The sequence below is a fragment of the Galleria mellonella genome, unplaced genomic scaffold, assembly GCF_026898425.1.
Source record: "Galleria mellonella isolate WM207_F2 unplaced genomic scaffold, CSIRO_AGI_GalMel_v1 utg83, whole genome shotgun sequence".
Taxonomy (NCBI): domain Eukaryota; kingdom Metazoa; phylum Arthropoda; class Insecta; order Lepidoptera; family Pyralidae; genus Galleria; species Galleria mellonella.
In genome coordinates, this window is record NW_026442162.1 from 2,814,446 (window position 1) to 2,839,211 (window position 24,766).

A 24,766-nucleotide genomic window follows, 5' to 3' on the forward strand; every position below is an offset into this window, starting at 1 on the left:
TATTTAATCACTAATTACATATAAAATATTTCAGGTGAGGCAAATCATTAGTGACTTTTCCGTTATAATAGCCATATTATCAATGTCTTTCTTGGATTATAAAGTTGGAGTGAAAACGCCGAAACTAGAGGTACCATCAGAATTCAAACCTACTCTCCCTACGAGGAATTGGGTAATAACGCCATTCAGTGGAAATCCTTTTTGGTCGGCATTAGTGGCTATACTACCAGCACTTTTAGGAACTATTTTAATATTCATGGACCAGCAGATTACAGCCGTGATTGTTAATAGAAAAGAAAATAAATTGAAAAAAGGCTGCGGTTACCATTTGGATTTATTTGTATTGGCAATTTTGATACAAATCTGTTCAGTTATGGGATTACCATGGTTCGTAGCTGCTACTGTCCTAAGTATTAATCACGTGAACTCCTTGAAAGTAGAATCAGAATGTGCCGCACCTGGTGAAAAACCTCAGTTCTTGGGTGTAAGAGAGCAAAGAGTGACACATATCCTAATATTCTTAACAATCGGATGTTCTGTAGTATTAACTCCTGTATTAAGCCACATACCTATGCCAGTATTATTTGGTGTATTTCTATATATGGGTGCAGCATCACTAAAAGGACTTCAATTTTTTGACAGGATTTTGATAATGTTCATGCCCCAAAAATATCAGCCGGATCACATGTTTTTAAGACAGGTAATAGTTACTCAGTATTAAAAATTATTGTATTGAAATAAATGACCTATGAAATAATGTTATGAATATTAAATATGTTTTTGAAATATATTTTAGGTACCAATTCGACGCGTACACATTTTCACAGCAATTCAATTGACATGTTTAGTCTGTTTGTGGGTAATAAAATCATTCTCCATGACTTCTATACTATTCCCATTGATGTTAGTCGTAATGATCGGAATTAGAAAAGCTTTGGATTGCTTTTTCACTAGACGAGAATTGAAAATACTGGATGATGTTATGCCAGAAATAACAAAGAGGAACCAGGACGAATTGCGAGAACTGGGAGACGCTGAGGTGGGATGGCATGCAAAGATATTAGGCTTTTGTCGACAAAATTAAACCTTGTATTCAGCAAACCATTTTTGTTTAGTCATCCCGCCATTAGTATCAATCGTTATTTTTTTGTTCACGACTTGTTGTTCTTCAATAAAGTTTCTGTTATTTTGATGCACATGCATTTTATTGTTTCCACCAATATAGTTCTTGTGTTCCTTGTCCATTAATTTCTTTCATCTGAATCTACTTACACATCTCATCTACATTATGAATCGGTAAGTTCAGCACCTTATATCTAGTATTTTTATTGTTTAAGTCTTAATTCTTTAAATATTAAAAAAGATTACATTATAAAATATTTTTCTGTTTACACCTCAAAGGACACCTCAAAGAGCAATCCGCCACCATATCAAGAAAATCTACAGATTCCACTAATCAACGGAAACATTATGAATATACCACTGGCATCAATAAACATATCTGAAGAAGTGAACAAAACGGGGATATGGAAGCAAGTGAACAATAGCAATAAGAGCAAAAATAAAAGTGACTTGAAAGACCTCAAACCCAAATCGATGAAGAAAAAGTTAGTATAATATCTATAGTCATTTTTACCAATTTCAAATCTTGATTCATCAATGTTCTATTTTGTCTTTGTCCTCTGCTAACCTAGGCCATATATACAATTAATGACCTAATAATATACATTTTCATACGTTTACATACATTTTCATAAATAAAATAAACTGTATTTCTAATTTTCAGTAACAAACATAAAAAAATATCCAAAACCGCACTGTCGGAAATCGAGAGGAGACTGTCCACAATGGATGAATTAGAAGAGGATGAATCGGTAAAGGTGTGCGTTAATGACACCAAGTTCTGAATGACGCGCATGGACCAGTACACGCCCTGTGTCGTATCATCACAGCACGTATAAAAAAAATGCGCATGGTCACCAACGCATGAAGTTAAGCAAACCCTTTTAGATTTAGCACTTTTTTATCTATGTACCTATATAAATGTTTAATATTTTAATAACAACTAGATGGAGTGTCAAAGGTATCGCCAAAAACGACCCGGCTTATACAGAGTGTAAAGGACAGGTTGGCCGAAATGAAAACAGCTGATTCAGATGAATGATCTAAATCAGATAGCAGATTATTTTCCCACCGAAAATGCACCACAGTCATACAATTCCATACAAATCCACGCGACGCTTCTTACGTAGCCGTTACCCGAGCAATATCGCTTCTTCGTAGGTAGTTTACAGTTACTAATTTTAATTCCACGCGTCGTGGTAGGATTTTAATACGTGTATTACATTGCTGTTTTCTGGTATTTCATAGTATTTCACTATAAAATATTATTATTTCTTTATATTACGACATAATATAATATATACATAGATTACATGATTTTAAATGAAAATTAACAAACAGGAAAAAATTTAAATTTACCAGAAAGAATTTCCACTGGTTTTCAGTTCAGAATAATGGTCTGAATTCACTGTTTAAATTTCTGCCAACCTGTCCTTTCCACCCTGTATATGCTTGCGTGAATGAATTTTTACCTGTCATGGACTACCACTATTAGTATCATATATATAGTAGCCATCAATCTCCGACTGCCATTTTGTGTATGTACGCTTTGCACCCATATTGCGAATATGCCGAACGGTTAATACTAGGCCCCGAGCGGTGATCTAATAATAATTTACCTGAAGATGCTTTATTTAGAAGTGAAACACGTGTCGCAAAACGTGCGTGAATAAAATGGCAGTCGGAGATAGTTGGCTAATATTGAAGGTTGTAGAACTTCTAGTAGAAATAGTGGTAGTCAATATTAGAGCGTTGGCATTTAAACACATGGTAGTGGAATGAAACAAAATAATTTTAATTAAATAACCAGTGATATAAACTTCCGCAAGATACAATTAAAAAAAAATTAAGAATCATCCAAAAGTTAGCTGGCAACTTTTTTGGCTCGTTATTGTATAGATACTTGTCACTCCATTTAGATGTATAACTATGATGTAAATACAATGTTTTTTTCTGTCTAGTAGCTTATGTTATCACTATACATAATAATGTATTTATTTAAAAACAAATATGTAGTTTGTTATTATTAAAAGTACTTAATACACAACGTATTTTTGTACAATTTTTGTTGCATGCTGTACAATTGTAGATCATAAGTATATAGATAGAGCGTCGAGTTTTAAAAAATATCCAAACGACGACCTACTGTAAGATAAATCTTTTTTTTTTATTTTGATCGTCTAAAATTCTAAATGTTCGATCTCTTGTCAAGATGTATGTATGTACATTTGAAATATATATATAATAATAATTATAAATAAATAAAAAGACGATATGGATGATAAAATTAATACTGAAATCTTAAAGACATTATTTAAAATAAGCGCCTTATTATTTAAAAGTTCTACAGTGTTTGACGTTTATAATTAGACACTCTATCTAGTTGTTATTAATCTATTCAGTGACATCTGTAAAATGTTTAACAGTGAATATATTATACAATGTTATACAATTGTTAGTTACGCATATTCTGGTGTCTGTGTGTGTGTGTGTTTAGATATACATATATCCTCTGATTGATTTCAGAGCGATCTGCTCAGGCGCAAGGAATCATGGAGTGGGGGCATAAAAAAGAGTGACTCTAGAAAAAATAGCTCGTCAGCTGAAACATCGGTCTAAAATATTGCAACATATTATTTTATTTTATATCTTATTAAGTTAAAATAAATATCTATTGTTTTTTCTGTCACAATATAAATTGATGTGAATTTATATAACACAATGTGAAAAAGTAATCAAGGCACTATTACGTATATATAGATATAAATATAGTATTACTGGGTACCTTTTTTATTTTTGTCTATACATATTTTCTTCTTTAGTGATTTTTGTGATATTTTTTAAATAGAATAATTCCTTACAGAGATAACTCCGCCCTTCTATCTAAATAGGCACCTTTATTATCTAATTATAGCAAATTTTATGTCAAGATTTTCTTTTCTTTCTGATGTCAAGATTTTGTAGATAGCCTTCATTATGCATCAAGTCACTGTACCTCTTTACGTGCACTCCGAAATACAAAATCAACAGAATCATAATTTCAAATTGAACTAATAATATTAGAGAAATGACGCCTCAGAATCGACCTCAAAGCAGGTCCAATTTTCAATCTCAACAAGTCTGGCTTTCATATTGATGAAATTTTACATCCCAATTAGACATGTAGCAATTCCAGATATAGATTAAATTAACTAGTTTCCTAGAATAGTGCATTATTTTTCTTTTCATAAGCAAATATTTACCTATGTATTACATAAATAGAAATAGGACTAAAGACAGACATGTCCAGCTGGGGAAAGTATTATAGATTATTAAGAAGCAGTTTTAAATGAATTATTAAAAATACATTTCGGTGTTGTGATAAAGGTGATAAATTTCCATACTTTATATGAATGCTTAATATTTCCTCAGCTGAAATAGTTTATATATAATATATATATATATATATTTATATATGTATAGAATAACCGGTCACATGCAAATTTAAACGAAGTGCCAAGAGCGTAACACCATTTAGATGTTAGATTTTTTTTTATCATTGAACCCTAATGTAAGAATAAATTAGGTTTATACTCTTTTGAAAAACTAAATCCTACATACGCTTTTAGAACTTTTATCAATTGCATTGTCAAATAGCATTTGTGGTCTGACTTAGGGCTTTATAAATGATAAAAATTAAAGTCATAGAACCTGATATCATTAGGTATATTATTAATGGAATCTTTATAAGTCACAGAATAGAAAAAACCTGACTTACGTAATAAGATTTTATTATAAATTTATAAATTACATTTAACAATAATAAATAATGTGTAAGTTAAGAATATAAAAATGTATGCACTTTCGTAGAATCTATATTGCAATCTCTATAAACAATAGCAACAACATTCATGAATTACCAACTTGTTACATACAAGTTATGTTCAACTTAATCTTTTAACCAACTAGTAGGATTTTTTAAGAATTTTTCAGAATGGCAAATAAGTTGACGGCCCATCTGATGTAAAGTCATATCCGTTGCCTATACATATCATCAGCACTGTGGACGGCCCAGGATACACCGTGATGACTGAGATACTCCTCATGAGTTGTCATTCCTAAGGACATTATGTTATGCTCTCGTACCCTGTTATTCCACCGACAAAGAACCTCTACATACGTTAGAATTGTCCGTTAACTGCGTACTACATTATATAATAAAATAGAAACCGTATATAGAATTTTTGGTCCTAAAATAGGCTAGGTGAATAATGAGATTACACGTAGCTTTTATTATCTGCCCATTAAGTAATATTCTTTAATCTAAATAACTAGTTATTTTAGTTTATGTTAGAATAACAATATTAATGATTAAGTGTTCTATATCGAAGTCCCATGTTTATTTATGTATTCGGTATTTACTAGATATATTATCTATGTTAACCTAATAATCTTTATAATAAGTAAACAGAATGACTAAAATCAATAAAAATAGGCAAGTCCAACTAGTAAATTAATTTTCATAACTTCATGCATATAACATGTAATTTCATGCACATAACATGTGATTACATGATCGTTACATGTGTGTTTATATTTTTATTTATTTTAGTCATTCATATTAAAATTATGTAGGACCCTAAGTTAGTTTAAGAAAAGCAATTATTATTATTGTACCTGGATGGATGCGATTGTTATGGGGTTTGTAACGTTTTTGTAATATATTTGTCTATTATTATGAATAAATTGATTTTTATAAATGTACATTATTATAATACAATATGTATTAAATGTGGCTTTTTTTTTCCATTCACCCAAAATATTATTATCTAATGTAAAAGTCTATGAAATCTCATTTAATTGATGTGACCAATTTAAATAAGAATTCTTTTGATTTAGAATTTAGCAGTCTTCTGTATAATCATCCAAATGGAACCCAATAAGATTCGGATATTCATCTAACAGACTTAAAACGCATTATTATATTAACTTCATACGCGGGTAATTAAGGGTGTGCGGGATGAGGGGGACACATCTGTGACCATGAAATGTCATTCATAGAGCTGACGAGCTAAAAGTACCCACAAATTTGCTTGATTAGAAAACAATCTTAGCGTGTTTTATAAATTTAATTAATTACTACATAATTAAAAAATAGACCAAAATTAATATGCACATGCAACAAGTTATTTCTTTTATGTACGGAAATGCCAAATTGTTTACTAAATATGTTTTTAGAAAAATAAATTACAAAATGGTGACTCATTTCTATGTACGGATGCATCAATTGAAAGACAATTTAGCACTTGAATGAAATACATAAATGTATTTTATACTTGTTTAATTTAATGAATACATTATATTACACTTAAATAAATAAAATTATTCTATTCAAATAGCTAAAGGCGGTCAATTCTTCTTTTTCTTTTGATCGGGTAATAAACCCATTTCTTCCTGATATTTCCTGATCAGTTGTTCCTGTACTTCTGGCAAGCATGGTGAGTAACGACTGTACTCCATGCTGAATTCGCCCTTACCCTGGGTTTGAGACCTGTTTATAATAAGAAATATTTTAATAAAACTATTACAAAAATAAATCTTTTTTTCCTATAATTTAAGATACATATTTGCTTGTCAAATTGTCTGTCTATTAGAAATCGTCTCTAATATTTTTTATCTAACAAACTCGGATATGTAACTATTTGAAATGGCAAATAAGTTCATGTCAACAATTTACACTTTTTTTTTTATTTAGATGCAAAAATCTTTTTTCATTTTTTTGTAAGCATATGTCTTGATATTGGTGTTAAACTCTCTAAATTGGGTGGAAAGGGATTGTTAGCAATGGAGTTTGACAGTCCCATTGCTAGCAATATGCTCTATCAAGTCGACCTCCACGTGGTTTCCCCTGGAAACCATCGTGAACATTTCTTATTGAATTCGTCCCAATGGGCTAACTGACCTGCTTCATCCTCATCTATCATCCTTCACTGGTGCCCCATCGGTGTATACCGATAGCGCGGGTGGGGTTACTATTTCATTATCACCCATAAAAAAAACTCTAAATTAAACTACTATTACTCTCTCCATACACTGACGATTAGTGGTGAAAAAGTATTACCGTTAGATGGCAGTATCATTTGAAAAACAAGTCGTGATTCGACAACATAGGAAACATAAATACAACTGCAGTAAAAATTCTCTAAAAACATCATCTCACCTAAGCTCTCCCGCGTATCCGAACATATTGTTCAACGGCACCTCAGCATATAAAGTTGTCCAGCCCTCAGCCCCTTCTGTGCCAGTTATGATACCTCCCCGCTTATTCAGCTGCCCTAGTACAGCGCCGTGGAACTCATCAGGCAGTACCACTTCTACGAACATGATGGGCTCGAGGATTTGCCAAGCGCCATCTTCGAATACTGTTAAAACATGATTGTATTGTAATATTAAACACTGATATTTCAATGATTTTAACGAGTTAATAATGTCAGTTTGTTAGTAATGCTTATAAAAGCAATTTATAATTTTATTAAGAACTAGCTTTTGCCTTCTACTTCGTATGCGAGATATACATACTTCGGAAATAGTAAAATCAATAAAATAGAAAACTTCTAGACAGCATATCAGGATAAAACATACACCAGATTTTAGGTTAGATTTTCAAAACTGTAAAATCCACCTCCAATTTGGTGCAGTGATTTTTGTGTGCCGAAAGAAACATACAGAAGAAAATAAGAAACATATTTTTACCAGAGGGCGACTTTGTACAAAAGTGGTTTGCTGGGGTACCTCTGTCCTATTCGTATTTCAACCGTAAAGCAGTTGTTTGCATGGCTGTGTTTCGGTTTATTGGGTGGAATATGGCGTGAATTTATAGGGTACAGAGGAATAACACCTGAGTCCTCAGGAATGGCAACAAATGGGGGGCGTTCATGGGCGAAACAGTATACTCTGTTATGTCCGTGGTACTGCTCATGTCTATAGGGGACGGTTACCACTTTCAATCAGGTGGGCCGTCAGTTTGTTTGTCATTCTAAGTTGTATAAAAAAAAAAATACAGACAGACAGACAACATTTGTAAAAATTATTGTTTTGGCATCTATTGTTCTTATTAGAACCCCTCAAATTAATTTTTCTTAAATATCTCCCATATACAGATATTGTCTAGGTGTAATTTTATTATATTAGTAAGAATTTATTTCCAGGCCACGCTTTGTATACGGTTTTGTTTATTTTATAATCAATTATAGTGAATTAAAACATCTGCAACTGGTAATTTTTGGCAAACCCTCCCAAGGGGGAGGCTTATGTTCAGCAGTGGAAAGTCAAAGGCTATATGATGATGATGATAATGAAATGTCTATAGTCCTATATATACGTCTAGTGGCTTTATTCGAAATTATTGGGATGAAAAGGACTAGTAACACATTGTATTGCTGATCTCGTGATTATTCTGTATAATCTTATACGAATACTCTTTCGAACCAAAAAAGAATTTTCCAAATCGATGTAAAACTGATGGAGTTCTGAGGTAACAAACTTTGAAAAATACAACCGTATATAATAAGTATTAATAATATTAAATTATGCACTTCCTCCTTTTTTAAGTCGGTTAAAAATATTTTTTTATAATTACAAACCATCTTTAACAGCTCCTTTAGCAGCCAGGAAGAAAGCAAGCTCGCTGGAGTCCACGATGTGATGCGCGCCGTCCTGCAGCCGGAACTTTACACCGGAAATCTTGTGTCCAGACAAATAACCCTTTTGGCATGTGTCAAGGAAACCTTTCTCCACACCAGGCACGAACTGCTTCGGGACATTCGTTCCTACTGTTTCATCGACGAACTCTAGCACTGGAAATAGTGTAAGATTTAACATCAAGAGAGTTTCAACTGCAAAATTTACAATGTTTCGAATCACCTTTCAAAATTCAAACCTAACTTCGTGGTAAAAGTATTCGAAAACTACAAAAATAAGTATGGATATTTTATTAATTTTTTAGTAAAATTTATATGCAGTTCGTTCTATGAATATTAATTTAAAATAAAAAGTTCTTTCATGAGAAAAGTCTATAAGTATTATACATTATTTTTACACTAACTGTTTCTCGCGGCTTTGCCCGCATGAATTAGTATAAAAACTTATTAAATTAAGATATATCCTACCCGTGTACCAAATTTTTTTCAAATCCATTCAACTGATGGAGTAACAAGCATAAAAACATCCAAATGTATTTACAAACTTTGACATTTATAATATTAGTTTAAATTCGAACATTATTATTCTTCATCTAATAGACAGCTTTATGGACACTTATCTAATTTCAAACGTTTCATGTGTATTTTAACTATGAAACAAAATTATCAAATGATTCAACCAGGTACTTAATAAATCAAAACTTACTGGTATTCTGATGTGGTGGCAAGGGCTCCAAGATGCCTGATACCCTGGCGAACTGACCAGCACCACCAGACTGTTTCTTATGCAGGTAATCGAAGGTACACGGCGACATTAATGTCTCCCTACAATAAAACATTAATAGTCCACAATTATTTTAGATTTTTTTTTTTTATACAACTTAGAATGGCAAAAAAATGATGAAAATAAAAAAAAAGCAAAGTACAATTTTAATAAATTAACAGAAGAACGACGAGACGCATGTACATCATTTCGAATGTTACTTTTCCGTAACTAACCATGTAGTGTAACCTGCATCCACTGTGATCCTACAACACAGTGAAAATGATGGCTCCATCCAGTAGGAGGTTGTCATGACTTTGCTAGTATGAAGTTGGTATTCGAGATTCTTTAATATCCATTAGTCATAGTATATTTAAGTTCCATGTGGTCTCGGCATAGAATAAACCACCCCTTCCTTCCCCGTGGGTGTCGTAAGAAACTAAGGGAGGGCGAGGGATAGACAGCAACGTCTCTCTTAAAACATCTCCAAAGCCTAACTGGGGTTGCCAATTCGCTTGCTAAGCGTGGCAACTACTGGCAACCCCCCCCCCCTCCTGCAAGGGGGAGGCATATGTTCAACAGTGGACAGTTAGAGGCTGATATAATGGTGATGATGATAGTATATTTAAACTATCCTATAGATATGACTAGCATATAGCCACTTTATCTTGCTGATACTATATGACATACTGGTCAAGTTCACTCTCCCCAAATATACTCATTTCGGATTACTGCACACACCAGAACTAGGAACATTATCATCTTCATGGCTTACTTGGAGCTTCTTCACATGACTATAAAAATAAGACCATGGGAAATAACAAAGTCGATGCAGAAGCACCATTTATCTAGCCTTATATCTTAATTTAATACTTTAATTTTATAATTTCGCGAATATATTGTTTTATGTACACACTTGCCCATATATTAAAGCTTCAAATTACTCAGCAGGCTATGGAGAGGGCTAGGCTTGGAGTGTCTTTACGTGATAGAATCCGAAACGAAAATATCCGCAAAAGAACCAAAGTAACCGACATAGCCCGTAGGATTAGCAAGCTGAAGTGGTAATAGGCTGGTCATATAGCTTGAAGAACCAACAACCGATGGAGAAGAAAGGTTCTTGAATGGCGACCCCACACGGCCAAACACAGTATAGGACGACCCCCTCTAGATGGAGTGACGACCTCAAATGCATAGCAGGGAGTCAGTGGATGCAGGTAGCTCAGGACCGTTCCATATGGCAGTCTATGGGAGAGGCCTATGTCCAGCAGTGGGTGAATGACTGAAATTATGTCTGTTTTATGTACCGTCATAAACTATGTTCTATAAGTATCGACATATTCAGGTAAATTATCATAGTTCACATAAATGATCGCGTTAATTTTAGTTTCTCATAAAATATAAAAGTTGCAACATCTCAGAATCGAACAAAATGAAACGAAAAATAATTAGTTTCATTATTAATAGTTAAAACCTTTTTGCGTGTCCATTAACGTGTTAATATAAATAAAATTATGTATATAAATAAAAAATTAAAGATTGCACACCTAAACGCCACTTTAGGCTTTCCGAGTTCCACCGGACAGTTATACTCCCGCTCCATCCTCTGTGCATATATCTCTAGATGCAACTCTCCCATACCAGATACAATAGTCTCCTTGTTATCCGAGTCGTATCGAAACTGGAATGTGGGATCCTCTTTTGTAAACCTACAAATATGAATTAATATTATTATTTTTGTAGTACCAGAGGAAAACTGTACAAAAAATGTCTGGTTGGGCACTTCTGTACTGTTTGTGTTTCTGTCATGAAGCAGTTGTGTTTAAATGACTGTGTTTTAATTTGAAGGGTGGGATTTGGCAGTAGAATTATTGGGTACAAAGACATAAAACCTCAATGTGGTTCCTCCTAGAAACCATTGCGGTTAATTCTCGTGGAATTTGTCACAATGGGCTAACAGACCTGCTTTCATCCCCACCTATCGTACCTAACTGATGTCCCGCCAGCATGTACCAACAGCAGTGGAGTTGCTATTTCATTATCACCCATAAATAAAAAAAATGTTTCAAGTTTCTTATATCCATGGTACTTATTCATGTCTATATATAATATATTTAGGCTATACAGTAACTATGATTATGTTTGTATTTGTGCCATACCAAAGAGAGAGAATACAATATCATTCTACATGCTATATCTATTTATATAGCTCTTATGCATACTGTGTTCTAGTTTGAAATGTGAAATTAATGCTTACTGTGACTCAAGGTCTTCTTGTCATAAGGGCCTTCCTCAGGATTCAAATTCCCCATAGCCAATTTCAATAAAATTGGTCTAGTATTTTAACCATGAAAACCAAGTAAATAGAAAGTATTTAAAGGAAGTCAGTATATGGCAAAAGCTATTGTGACCAAAAATCCAAATATATAAAATATTTTACCTAGCAACAGCTTTAGAGAAATTATCTCTGTCCTTGTTGTTCTTGGGTTTGATCGCCATAGAGACAACGGGATCCGGTACATGAATTGATTCCATCGAGAGATTCAGTTTGTTATCATTGACAAATGTATCACCAGAGGCGCAGTCGACACCGAACAATGCGAATATATCGCCGGCGAGTACCTCATTCACTTCTTCCATGTTGTTTGAGTGCATTCTGACAAGACGCGAAATTTTTACCTGAAATTAGTTTTATAACTATAGAATAAAATTTATCAGCAACGGCAATGGTAGTTTTGTGTTGGTATTATATATGGATGATGTAAAAATTGGATTATATAGTGGTACCATGTGAGTTTAGTGAAGTTGATAAATTTTCATTATTGGCTTGAATGAAACTTGTTTACTCGTTAATTAAAAATATTCCAATATTATAATTTTTCGATACTGGCAAGTTACAATAATAATGTTTTAGTTCTTTTACTACTCTCCTGAATATGTGGCAAATGATTTTATGAATATATATGTTATCACCACTGCATGCTCGAGATAGCAACGTCTAACATCTCGTTCTTTATCATACCCTGGTCTAATCACATCGATTTTATTAAAATATTCATTTGCCACTAGTCTATGACAGTAATCACTAGATAGTATGAAACAAAGTCACTTCCCATCTATCTGTCCCTATGTATGCTTAGATCTTTAAAACTACGCCACGGATTTTGATGTAGGTTCGAAACCAGGGCGGGTCACTAGTAGTTAGTATATATACTACTTCAAACTATATGTCAAAATTTGTTTACCTTTTTAAATGTTCTAGCATTAAAAATATTATCACCACGCTTCAAAACACCCTGATAACATCTGAGATAAGTTAGCTGACCAAATTTGCTCATTTCTAACTTGAATGCTAAACCGACAAATGGCTTTTTACCATCTCTTGCAGGATCCAATATTATATTCTGGCCGTCCCCATCTTTGTCTTCGTTCAATATGGCTGTATTTTCCACCTCGCCAGGGTGTGGGAGGTAATCTAACACTGCATCCAGTAAAGGTTGGACACCTTTGTTTTTTAGGGCTGTACCCAAAAGAACAGGCGTAAACGAACGATTGAGTGCCGTACGACGAATAGCCTGCTTTATATCAGTAATCGATGGTGTTTTTTCTTCCAAAAATAATTCTCCTAGAATTATTAAACATTATATAATAATCTTTACATAAAACTTCAAAAACCGAATAATTTACTAAAATAATACTTTAATAGCTGATTGGAAAAAAATACTGTTAATATTATAAATAGGAAAGTTTGTAAGTATGGATGGATAGATGAATGTTTGTTACATTTTTCATATAAAAACTACTACATCAAATTGAATGCAGTCTTCACAGTTTTATATCTGGAGGTCTAATTTAAAATCTGGTATATGATTTGTCTTGACACACCATCTAGAAGTGAACTATTTCAGTGGATTTCCTACTTCTGTAATCCACAAGTATGAAGTTGCAACCTAAAAGCTAGTAATTAATAAATTAAAAACACCTAAAGTCTTATAATAAAAGTTCCATTACCTAAGGTCTCATCTACATTAGAAAGATGCTCGATTAGTTCATGTCTCCGTTCCTTTGCTTCAGTTCTTTTGTCCTGTGGTATCTCATCCAAACGGACCTTTTCACCATAGTCACCATCAAAGTATACTGCTTTCTCTTCAATAAGGTCTACAATCCCTTGACATTCTTTTTCTAGGCCTATAGGTAAGTGAATAAATGCAGCATTATGGTTCATCTTTGATCGCATTTGTTTCAATACCCTGAAATAGATTTTAATAATTTATAAAACAAGTGCTATACAAAATAGTTCATTATATAAAAATACATGGTTTGTAAATATATGAAATTTTTGCATACATGTAGCTTAACATAATTGTATAGCTTAACAAAACATTTAAAGGACAGGCCTCATAAATTTACATTTTTCATAACACACACCTAAACATTACTAAACGCTTTAATAAATACTGTTAAGAAATATGTATAAAAAATATAACTGATTTAATAAAGTTTTACTGTAGTTACAAGGCTTTTAATCCATAAATTTATTTTATTTAATTCCCCTAAAAAATCCTGGAAACTAAGAAAGACAGAGCAGATTGGACTCCAACCCTTAACTGTTAAGCTGATAGCTATTCTGATAGCAGTGGTAACTGTCTATAGATAGTTACACAGCATCACAAACATCACAGAATAGTTACACTGTAGGGCTCACAGTACCCCTCTTGGATTTCCATTCTTCAAGACTTAAGTGTCCCACATTTCAAACTGAAACACAGCTCTACATGCACAGTTATTTGGAAGTAGACACAAATGGGACAATAGTACTCCTTCAGATGATTCTTTTAGAATTACCCTTTTTTTATGCAGCTTAGAATGTTTATGGCCCACCTGAAAGAAAGTAATAACCATCACCTATAGACATGAACATAACTATGAATATAGCAGAGTATACTGTGTTACCCTTCATGTGTTGCCATTTTAGAGGATTAAAACTACTTCCCTTTAGTGAAAATCTACAATACAAATTTCTATTAAGTTAGTATGTCAACTTACCTCTCAGGATTGGCTCCTAATCTATCAAGTTTATTTATAAATGCAAGACAAGGTACATTATACCGTTTCATCTGTCGGTTAACAGTTAATGTCTGACTTTGGACACCACCGACAGCACAAAGGACCAGCACAGCGCCATCTAACACCCTCAATGCTCTCTCCACTTCCACTGTGAAGTCCACATGTCCTGGAGTGTCTATTATGTTAATATTGTGATCTTTCCACAAGGTATATGTTGCAGCAGACTGGATAGTGATACCCCTTTGTCTTTCTAACTCCATTGAGTCCATGACCGCACCAACATTGTCTTTACCTTTAACCTAAATATGTATAAATTATTAATATCTATCAACATAATAAATACAATAGTGTTTATATCTAATATTGTGTTAGTACCTCATAAAAGTGCTTGTAAATAAAGATAATTTCTATTCTACACACAATGCAAAACCATTAAATTTGACAAACAAACTGGAAAGAATTAAAAAGTATAACCATCACATAATGAAATAAAAATAATGAAAATGAATTAAATGCTAGATTTTAATGAAAGTAAATTCTACAAATGCTGTGTGGTCCCAGCATAGAATGGGCTACCCCTTCCGTTCCCATGACTGTTATAAGAGGTAACTAAGGGAGCTCAATAGTCAAGGTATTGTCAACAGCCCCTCTTAACACATCACCAAAGCCTAACTGTGGTTGCCAACCAACCTGCAAAATTTAATAACCACTGACAAAATCTCTCCAATGGTAAACTGTCATAAGAAACAGAGCTGTTCCTATCCAGTCTACTTTATTATATAGTCTATGTTCAACAGTGTATAGATAGCAGCTCATATGATAATGAAATTCTACAAACCTCATGCATTTGATTGATTCTCCCTGTGTAAAATAATATTCGTTCTGTCAAAGTGGTTTTACCAGAGTCAATGTGGGCTGATATACCAATGTTCCTGATTTTATCCAAAGCTTTGTGTTCTGCATATTTCACGTATGAAGAATACGTCTGAAATTGGAGTAATTATATATGAACGAATAAATTATTTTAATTAAGTATTTTTTTTTGTAATCATTATAACTAAAATTATAAATGGATAGTAAAATTAAATTGCACGTAATCTTGCCTCACCTGACGATCTTTTTAAGAATTACTATATATTTCAGGCATGAGCAATATTTACATATAAATAATTTCATATTACCTATCCTATTTCTATAATAAAAAGATTACATAAAATTTCCAGAAAAATCAAGGCATATATTGGATATTAAAAACTTCGGTATGAAAATAGACACTTACTTCCAATTGTAAATTTAATTTGGTTGAATTTTTAACAATATTTGTCAATCGCAACAAATTAAATATGGTCATTATGGTAACTATTAAAATTAAAATTATATCACAGATTAAAAGCTAACATCGATTTAAGAATAATTTTGAGGTTAGAAAAATGTCACTCCACAGATAAACAGTCTCACATTGACATTTGACATGTTCTTGTTTAAGTAGTGGTAGCATTGTGCTGTGACTGGCCTATTCACATGGTTCGTGAATAATTAGGCAGTTTATCTCGAGCAAGTTTTTTTCACAACTTAGGCAGAATCGTATGAAACTGTTGTGTTTATGACTTAAATTACAAGAAATAGAATATATTTGGTCACCTGGTTTATAATAAAAAAAAAAATGCACCTAAATCCCAATTTATGTAACAGTCGATTTATGCTTTCTTACAATGTCAAATAATCATAATACGAGTTTTAAAAGGAATTTATATAATTATATCTATAAATCTAGAATAAATAACAATATTTCTTACAGAAATGTATAGTTTACAAACAATTATACTAGCGATTATAAAATCTAATAATGTGAATTATATTAACGAATACATGGATTTCAATTTTTTACGTAAATGTATAAATGACTGTGTAGGTCCCGGCATGGTACTAGCCACCCCTTTCTTTCCCTTGGATGTCGTAAGAGGCGACTAAAAGAGGGCAAGAAATGGACAGCAGCGTCCTTCTTAAAACATCTTTAAAGCCTAATTGCGGTTGCAAATCTGCTTGCCAAGCATGGCAACTACTGGCAAAACCCCCTTATGACGGAGGCTATGTTCAAAAGTGTACAGTATAAGTATCAGAATTTCATGGATTATTTATTGACTGCAGACGTATTTATAATAAATAAGCACAATATATTTAATCAAATCGAGGACAAACAATCCATAGACACAGTAAATCTAGAAGTGGTACGAAGTTGTTTACTTTATTTTGTTATGTTGGCAGATACGAATTCTATAGACAAAAAAATCAGTTTCGTTTTAGTTTAAAAAGAATATGGCCGTGTTAGGCCCGTCCGTGAGTGTAAATATGAATGGGCACAATAATATTCATAGTCAGTTAACAAAGTCTTTAGAAAGAATTTTAGAAGATGCTTACTTAAGTGGTGAATTAAAACTCAGTGGTCGAAAATTGCGGGAGTTCCCAAAACCTGTGAAATTCGACTTGAGCGATACAGTTGTGGCTGGTAAGTTTGATTTATAAATAAATCACATTGCATTTCTAGTCTATTTACATAATATTCCCTCTATTTTCGTTTTATGTTCTTACGTCCCTTTGAAAGATTCTAATATATTTGCTGTATTAATATATTTTGAATGCCGGTATCATCGCGTCCACTGTTTGTCATCGATCGGAAACTATACCTGTGCATTAGTCTTTTATATATTTCGGAATTGATAACATACAATATCAGATAATATCAATATATACCTTCCTTTTCGTAATTATAAACGTTCGGTCATGTAATCTTGACCCTGTAAGCAACTATTTTGTTGTTAATGCATTTGTAAACAGAGTCAAATAATATCATTAAATAATGTAATTTAAGAAAGTATATTGATGGTAGTTTCGCTGTTAGACTTTGTAAACATTTATACTTACCTAATGTATCTAGAAGAATATATCATGCTTTTGGACCATCCATACTCTTTATTTTTGTTGTCATACAAATTTCTTAAGGCTCTTTGGTTGCTGTGGTTCTCTTTTTTTGTGACTGTATTATTATATATATACCACAGAATAAGTAATAGTACTAATATTTATAAGGAAGTAGTTCCATTTGCACAGTAGTGCAAATTGATAATTTGTAGTAATTATGAATTTTTTTTTTAATTTCTATTTAAATTACAACTCTGATTAGGTACCAGTAAGGGATAATTAGTGAGGATTCATCCTCATCTGCCTATAGGTATGTCTGTAATAAACTCCCCAAATCTGAGTATGGAGATTTTTTACTTAGTAAAAATCTGAGTAATTGCAAAATTGTTTTATCTAAATGATGAATTTCTGAGGGAGTAAACCATATTAATTATGAAAAGAATTAATAAATTTTATTCAGTATTTGTGAAAAAATTGTATAACATACATAGAAAAAAATTAAAAGCTCTTGAATTTCTAAAAAAAGAAATATTAGTATGTTAACCAATAAAGGAAGAATTTCTTCTTTTTGATTCTTCATATTCATGTTCAAACCAATGAGTTAAAATCAATGTTAATATAAACATTTATCTAGAGAGTTAAATGTTGATATTAGCTTTGGTTTTGATAATAAACATTCAACCCTTTATAAATCTATTGTTATAAGGGACAGACTTTGTAAATAAGTAGCTAGCTCCATATGCCATTTGTGGGATAGATAGAAGTCTGAACAGTTATTGAACTGACTGTCTAGGAGTTCTACATAGTTTTATTAAACTGTCTGGCTAGGTACTTAAGTCTCTTAGCTGGATCTTTATATTAAAATATTTATGTCTGTACAAGCCAATAAAACCAATGATTTTAATAATTTTCTAAATGGCTTATCAAAATAAAACATACACTATGTTTTAAGTTAGATCTTCAAAAACATCATTGTGAAAATCTGATCTAATTTAGTGTTGTAGTTTTTGTGTGATGGTGGAATAAACATATAAACAGACAGACACAGAAAATTAAAAAAAATCCCTCAATTTTTTTTTCTTAAATGCCTCCTATGTACAGATATCTAGTTACAATTGTACTATATTTGCTTTTCCTCACATTTTCGTCCATGTGACAGGATATGTTTACTGATCAGAATAAAAAGTAGCCTATATCTATATATAGGCTACTTTTTATTATTATGAAATTTGATATATTACATATATTACAATCATTAAGAAATTTGATATATACATACTATTATGTATATATCAAATTTAAAAAGGATTGATTAAGCCATTAAGGCGCTATAAGATAACAAACTCACTTTCATATTTATAATATAAGTAAAGATTCCTGCCAGGATTTTTTTCTAGATACAAAGGTATGATGATGATGAATCCTGACCATTTTTGCTCACTGCGACCGCTTTCTCTGCTATTATTAATTCATTATCTGCCCAATAGGTAGATATATCTAAATACCAAAAGCATAATACATTACAAAAAGAATTGTGATGCGGATTTTTCTACCGTGTCTCAAGAGTCATGGTCACGGCGAAACTGATGCAATGCGGGTATCGTTAGGACTGAAGGGCGCACATATTTGTTTACCCTCTTTTTGTCGTTTATTTTCGTTCGGGATGAAACTGCGGGAATTTTCCTTTACCAAAGTCGCTTCGACAATATAAACTTTCGATTTCATTATGTATAAAAAAATATCAAATTTTTTCCACTTATCAATAGTGAAATATTTATAAAAAATATGTCGCATTCACATTATATAAATTCTTTTTTATTCAAATTATAGGCATAATTTAGCGCTGTACATGTCTTTATTATTACAACGAATAAGACAGTTTGTCTTAAATGGAAATAAAAACATTGTTTTACGGAAGCGTATTTCCTAAGTAGACTCGAGATATTAAAAGGCAACATTATATCTTATAGTCATTCAGCTCGCCATATCTGGTTTTACGACGGTGGATGGCGCCAACATCACAACGGCTGTTCTAAAAGCGTTTATTTATTTCGGCATTTCGCCGCTCGAGTGGGCGATAGTCCGATGGACAGTCAAACGGAGTGGTTTTACTACATGTGCTTAGATGGTAGATTATAACGACTCACTTGAAGTCGGAAATATAGTAATAAACACACAGATATAGTTTAAAACAGATGTGGCAATTGGATGTCATTTTCATGTCATTTTGTATTCTAAATAAGGTAATGATTTTTATTTAAAATTCTTTAAAATGAACGAAGGTTATTATTTTGTTATTAATATTATAAATGTGAAAGAAAGTTTGTTTGTTTGCTTATTATTTTTTAGCGCCTTAACCACTTAGCCAATTACTATGAAATTTTGTGTATACGAACTACATGGGATGGAGAAGGATTCCATAGAAATATTATCTTAATCGGGTCAATAGTAGTAAATCAAAGTAATTGTTTTTATTTAAAAACTACTGATTTTGCCATAATTGAAGTCGGTTTTTTTTTAGAACACAATCTTACTATTATATAAGTACAATGAAGAGATGTTTATTTGGAATAAATATTAAGTTTCACTAATAAAACATTCCCTTAAAAGGATGCAAATAATATTGATTGTACTCTCTATAAGCCCGAGTATTTAATGTCTTTGCTTGAAATAAACAAAACATAAATATTATTGAATGCGAACATTACCAGACGTTGTTTTGATATAAATCTATGTATAGAATAGCTGTACCCGCGGTTTCGCCCGTATATAAATTATATTATGTCTAAAGTTATAATCTATTCTTATACAAAATTTTATTCAAATCCGTTAAGTAGTTTTTGCGTGAAACAGTAACGAAACATTCATCCCTCCATACCAACGCGTAAACTTTCGTATTTATAACAGTAATAGGAAGTATAGTGCACTGTCGGACACAGTCATCACCACGTTAGGACCGCTCATTAACCACACCTATTTTTCAACCCGGCAACATAGTTGTTGAATGATATGGGTTGGTCTCTTTCATTCTCATTACACCGATCAATTAATTGGTAGTGTCAGTGTGGCATTTTTCCTATATTTGGTAGCTGAAACTTATATCTTATCTTAATTTTATAAGGTGATTTTTAGTAATGCGGACTACCAATCATATTGCTAGCAATATACCCTGTCAGGTCGACTTCCACGTGGTCCCCCAACCCGTGAAAACCATCGTGCTTTATTGTAGGTGTATTCATCACAATAGGCTAACTTACCTTCTTTTCATTGTCACCTATCATCTTAAACTGGTGCCCCGTCAGCGTATACCGTTAGCGCAGGCGGGGTTACCATTCTATTATCATCCATAAAAAATAAAAGTATGGAATAAGTCCGCCATTGTACAATAAATGTATGTGTTGTGAGTAAAGTATGTACAATAAAGATATTACAATACATTTATTTTATTAAATTCATAGATATTTCACGCAAATATCTACCAATAGAAATAGATATTAACTTATACGAATTATAAAATAGGAATAAATCTATAAAAATCATTGCTGCAGTGTAGTTATTTAGGAATAAAACAAAAGTGAACGATGATGGAGTTGCCGCAGCATACTGCAATGCAGCATACTATGACTCGAGTGCTGCCCGACTAGTGGTTCGAAACGAGAGTCAATGTTTATCTAACTCGACGATAATCAGGTGCGGAGAGAGTGAAGCATGAATCTGAAGCGGTTTTGAAATAGAAATAGTGAAGTGCTGATATACTCGTTACATAGATAGGAAATATGCATTTTTAGGTTAGATAAGAAAGTCATATTGATATTTATCTAAACGAAATACATAGATATAATTTGATAACATTTGATGTCATTGCCAATTCTTAATTGGAAGATATGTATGACTGAAGGTAATTGATTTAGACTAATTTAATATGGTTTTGATAGCTATTTATCTATATTACGTATGAATCAATTTATTGTACTTGATTAATACTCTTTAATTAATATAAATTAATAAAAAAATATTTTTAGGTTTAATATTAAAATATTTTTTAAGTGACGTCCAAAACAAGTACACCTTATTCCTCAGGAGTGATAACGCATCTTCGGTGTGTCCTGGGCGAACCAGTATACTCTGTTATGTCTATGATATTGCTGATGTCTATAGGCGACGGTTACTACTTTCTATCAGGTGGACCCGTTCCATCCTCCCATCCTATCCTATCATCCCATGGGTGATACCATCTGCGGTATTCTAAAAACGACAATCTGTAAACTTTATTACATATGTATTATTTTGTGTGTTAAAGTTATGTAATCATTATATTACTAAGTAAATTTTATTATTAAATTAAAAAGTGTGCAGTGTCTACGAACACCTGTGGTTACTCTATTACGGATTACAGTCTTGAGCATATTTTATAGTCGGTACGAGCTGCCACATATGTTTATTCTATTTAGAAACTTAATAGAAGTTGAAAGTAGATCACACAAATGCGTTTTCCCTGGTAACATGTTTCTACGAATAAATAATGCTCAGTTACAAATTTTACATCACATTGTAAAGTTAGAGGGAAAGTACCTACCTACATCGTCACGATTTCTAGATCTGGAACCAACAAGGCGTCTTAAAGTTATGCAAGGTGACCCCTTGGGTCAATTGCCTAAGCTGCCATTACAATACAAAGTTCAACATTCTTAATCCAAAAAATTAGCATGGATTTTATTATTTAATGAATGTAAAGTCACTTTTATTCCGATGTTTAATTTTCTTTATATTATAATCTAAAAAATCATTCAAGGTTTCTGTCTCAGCAAGAACTTATAATACGACTATTTCATGGTTGAGGAGTTTTTCTCATTAGGATTATTGTTGTGTTCAGAAACCTATTTGATGCTGTATTATAATAGTTAGAAATAATCGTACTACATATATAAAACATTCATATTTAAAAATCATCAAGTTCTGTCGTGCTTTATCGATGAATTGAGATGAGTAATAAAATTATATAACCTTTTTATTTCCTTATCTTTCTTTGTATTGTAACAAATCGTATTGTTATATTAGTATTTAATTAATATTAGTACTTAGTTTGTCTTAATATTTATAATTTTTTTATTATAATTTTCCTTATTTTATTAAAATGAAACCTCGTTTTCATCATCATCATCATCGTAGTTCTCCTGCTTGTTTTTCTCTTGCTTAACCTGTTCTCTTGTGATCCTATTTTCTACGGTTTTCTCTTTAAACGATATTAAGATGATATGATATTAAGATAATGATATAACAGGAAACAACTAGATCGATATTCATTGTTTTTTTAAATGTTCCTAGTTTTCCTTGGTTACATGATCTTTTCCATCTTGTAGTTTTGAGTAAGAATTGAGATGAATGCTATAATATAAACACGTAGGTATTTATTTATTTTATTTATATGTTATTGTCACACTAATAATACGTAAAGAAATATGACGGGAAAACAAATGTACAAAGGCTTAACTTTGCAAGAGTTTCAACGAACCCAGAGTGGAAAGGAACATCATTGTCATAGATATGTAATGTATGATAGAAAAAAGATTTCTATTTGACAAGAAATTATTGAATGAATTTTTAATTCAAGTTCGTGTGAACATGTAAGTTCATAGTATTGTCTTGGGTTCAATTAGCTTATGTAAATTATAGTGATTTTAACTCCATGACGTTAATGCGTTGATGCCATTATCAAGGTTTTTAAGAATCAACATATATACAATGGGCTGTTTTAGATTTTATCCGAGAAGTTATTAAGTACTTACTGTTGATCTCGTGAATTATCAGATTGAAACATTAGTTCATCAGTACTTTGTATCACTTCTGGTATTTCTTCTGCCACTATTAAAGCCTGCCTTTTCTTTCATATTTGAATATTTTCAGTGTTTATATTAGAATTTATATATTAACATCGAAAAATTGCATCGCTCCCAAAACTAAATTCTGTGACGGCTACATAAATACTAGCGAATTGCACTAACTCGGCACTACCCAACTGCAAAGTTTTATTCGAACATTTAAAACCTCATTGTTTTAAATTTTAATGTCATCGGATGTTTAAGCACAAACCGTTTAATTGTGCTTATTTTTTTAACTCAGACTTCCAAAACCGTGGACTGTAAAAATATGATTTACAGTTGGTGTGTTTTATTCAGCGAGAAGCAGAATTGCGAAGGGAGCTTAGGCATTCTGTCGACAAATATGTCCTTTGACGTCAGAGAAGGTAGGACTTGGTATGTTATCAACAATTGATAATGACGTTGTAGCAAATGGAACTAGTATATTGAAGCCATTGAATTTTTTTCATTCATTTATATATGTAAGCCTGGCATTTATTGCAGTAGAGAAAATTGTTCTATTTTCTGAGCCTTTCTAAAATATTTTTATCCAAGATTTTTTACAGCAATTATTGTTTATTTCCAATAATAATTAATTTCGATCTAAAGGGAATTACCCATTTATCAGAATTATGACCATAAAATACAATACGCAAACCACAATGACGTCTAAAAATTCATTAATCAACTGGTTTTATCCCGTATGATTTAATAAAATACTGTTCGTTCCTTATACAAGTCCTACTGCAGCACAATAATAGAGACAGGTGCACAGACGCGCCCGAGCGTCTCAAACGTTCCGGATACAGGGGACGATAACAACCACCAGGCTATTCCAGTCCACTGCTTATGACCTGTAACAAAAAAGAACGTTTTCAATCTTATCACCAGTGTCGTAAAGCCTACAATAATGACAATTAAAATTTTGCAATCGAATTATCTACTTCCATTCGTGTTACCTTTCCACGTACTCGTAAAGCAACAGTTTTAAAACGCACTAGAGGAAATGGGCGAACTCGTTCATGGGAGTGAAAGAGAGGTACTATTTGAACATCCTATCCTATTCAAATGGTGACAGGCATTATGCAGGTAACGTGTAAAGCCAGTTTTTGTGTGGGTAGACAAGTGGGCGTTAGAAAAAAAGTAAACAAACTTTATATGAGAAATTATGCGTTTGTATCATTTTCACATGTTTTGACGTCAAATTGATTGGCGTTAACTTTTTTCTATATAAGGATATTAACGACCTCGTGCTTTTAATAGAGATGCAAGGACTGCTCTGGATCTGCCCCTTTTAATTTTCCAACTGATCGCTTCGTTGCTTGTAAACTCAAGGTAAATTGACGTAAATTTGTTCC

The 24,766-nt window shown here is 32.3% G+C and overlaps 3 protein-coding genes across 14 annotated transcripts in view; 2 read left to right on the forward strand and 1 right to left on the reverse strand.

The window, feature by feature from the left end:
* The window catches only part of LOC113516982 (sodium bicarbonate cotransporter 3), a 56,464-nt gene extending 52,453 nt beyond the window's left edge, over positions 1-4,011 (forward strand). For 7 of the 10 annotated variants that reach the window (XM_052901951.1, XM_052901955.1, XM_052901953.1 and 4 more), the window contains 5 exons: positions 35-700; positions 797-1,039; positions 1,402-1,607; positions 1,787-1,880; positions 3,649-4,011. In XM_052901951.1, coding sequence (XP_052757911.1) covers positions 35-700; positions 797-1,039; positions 1,402-1,607; positions 1,787-1,880; positions 3,649-3,741 — 1,302 coding nt within the window. In that variant the 3' untranslated portion in view covers positions 3,742-4,011. Of the gene's footprint in view, positions 1-34; positions 701-796; positions 1,193-1,401; positions 1,608-1,786; positions 1,881-3,648 lie in introns of those variants that run through there. The other 3 variants (XM_052901959.1, XM_052901960.1, XM_052901952.1) reach the window with 2 other exon arrangements.
* Positions 4,012-6,425: 2,414 nt separating this feature from the next.
* Positions 6,426-16,101, reverse strand: LOC113516660 (elongation factor G, mitochondrial). Its single transcript, XM_026901116.3, has 11 exons — positions 15,911-16,101; positions 15,470-15,616; positions 14,611-14,930; positions 13,576-13,814; positions 12,810-13,189; positions 12,005-12,243; positions 11,112-11,273; positions 9,508-9,626; positions 8,745-8,957; positions 7,322-7,523; positions 6,426-6,652 (listed from the first exon to the last, which is right to left on the reverse strand). The coding sequence occupies exons 1-11, from the start codon at positions 15,980-15,982 to the stop codon at positions 6,511-6,513; spliced, it is 2,235 nt and encodes a 744-aa protein (XP_026756917.1). The 5' UTR covers positions 15,983-16,101; the 3' UTR covers positions 6,426-6,510.
* An 811-nt stretch (positions 16,102-16,912) lies between these two features.
* The window catches only part of LOC113517057 (leucine-rich repeat and calponin homology domain-containing protein), a 68,718-nt gene continuing 60,864 nt past the window's right edge, over positions 16,913-24,766 (forward strand). Inside the window, exon 1 of one of the 3 annotated variants that reach the window (XM_026901585.3) lies at positions 16,913-17,137. In XM_026901585.3, the coding sequence (XP_026757386.2) occupies positions 16,948-17,137 (190 nt within the window). In that variant the 5' untranslated portion in view covers positions 16,913-16,947. The remainder of the gene's footprint in view (positions 17,138-24,766) is intronic. The other 2 variants (XM_026901584.3, XM_026901587.3) reach the window with 2 other exon arrangements.

Excerpts from the sequence above, each read along its gene's own strand:
- LOC113516660 (XM_026901116.3), bottom strand. The coding sequence starts at position 15,982 with ATGACCATATTTAATTTGTTGCGATTGACAAATATTGTTAAAAATTCA. Across the intron at positions 9,627-11,111 it reads AAGCCTAAAGTGGCGTTTAG|GGAGACATTAATGTCGCCGT; the intron begins GTGTGCAATCTT and ends GTTTTATTGTAG. Across the intron at positions 8,958-9,507 it reads GCCACCACATCAGAATACCA|TGCTAGAGTTCGTCGATGAA; the intron begins GTAAGTTTTGAT and ends CACTATTTCCAG.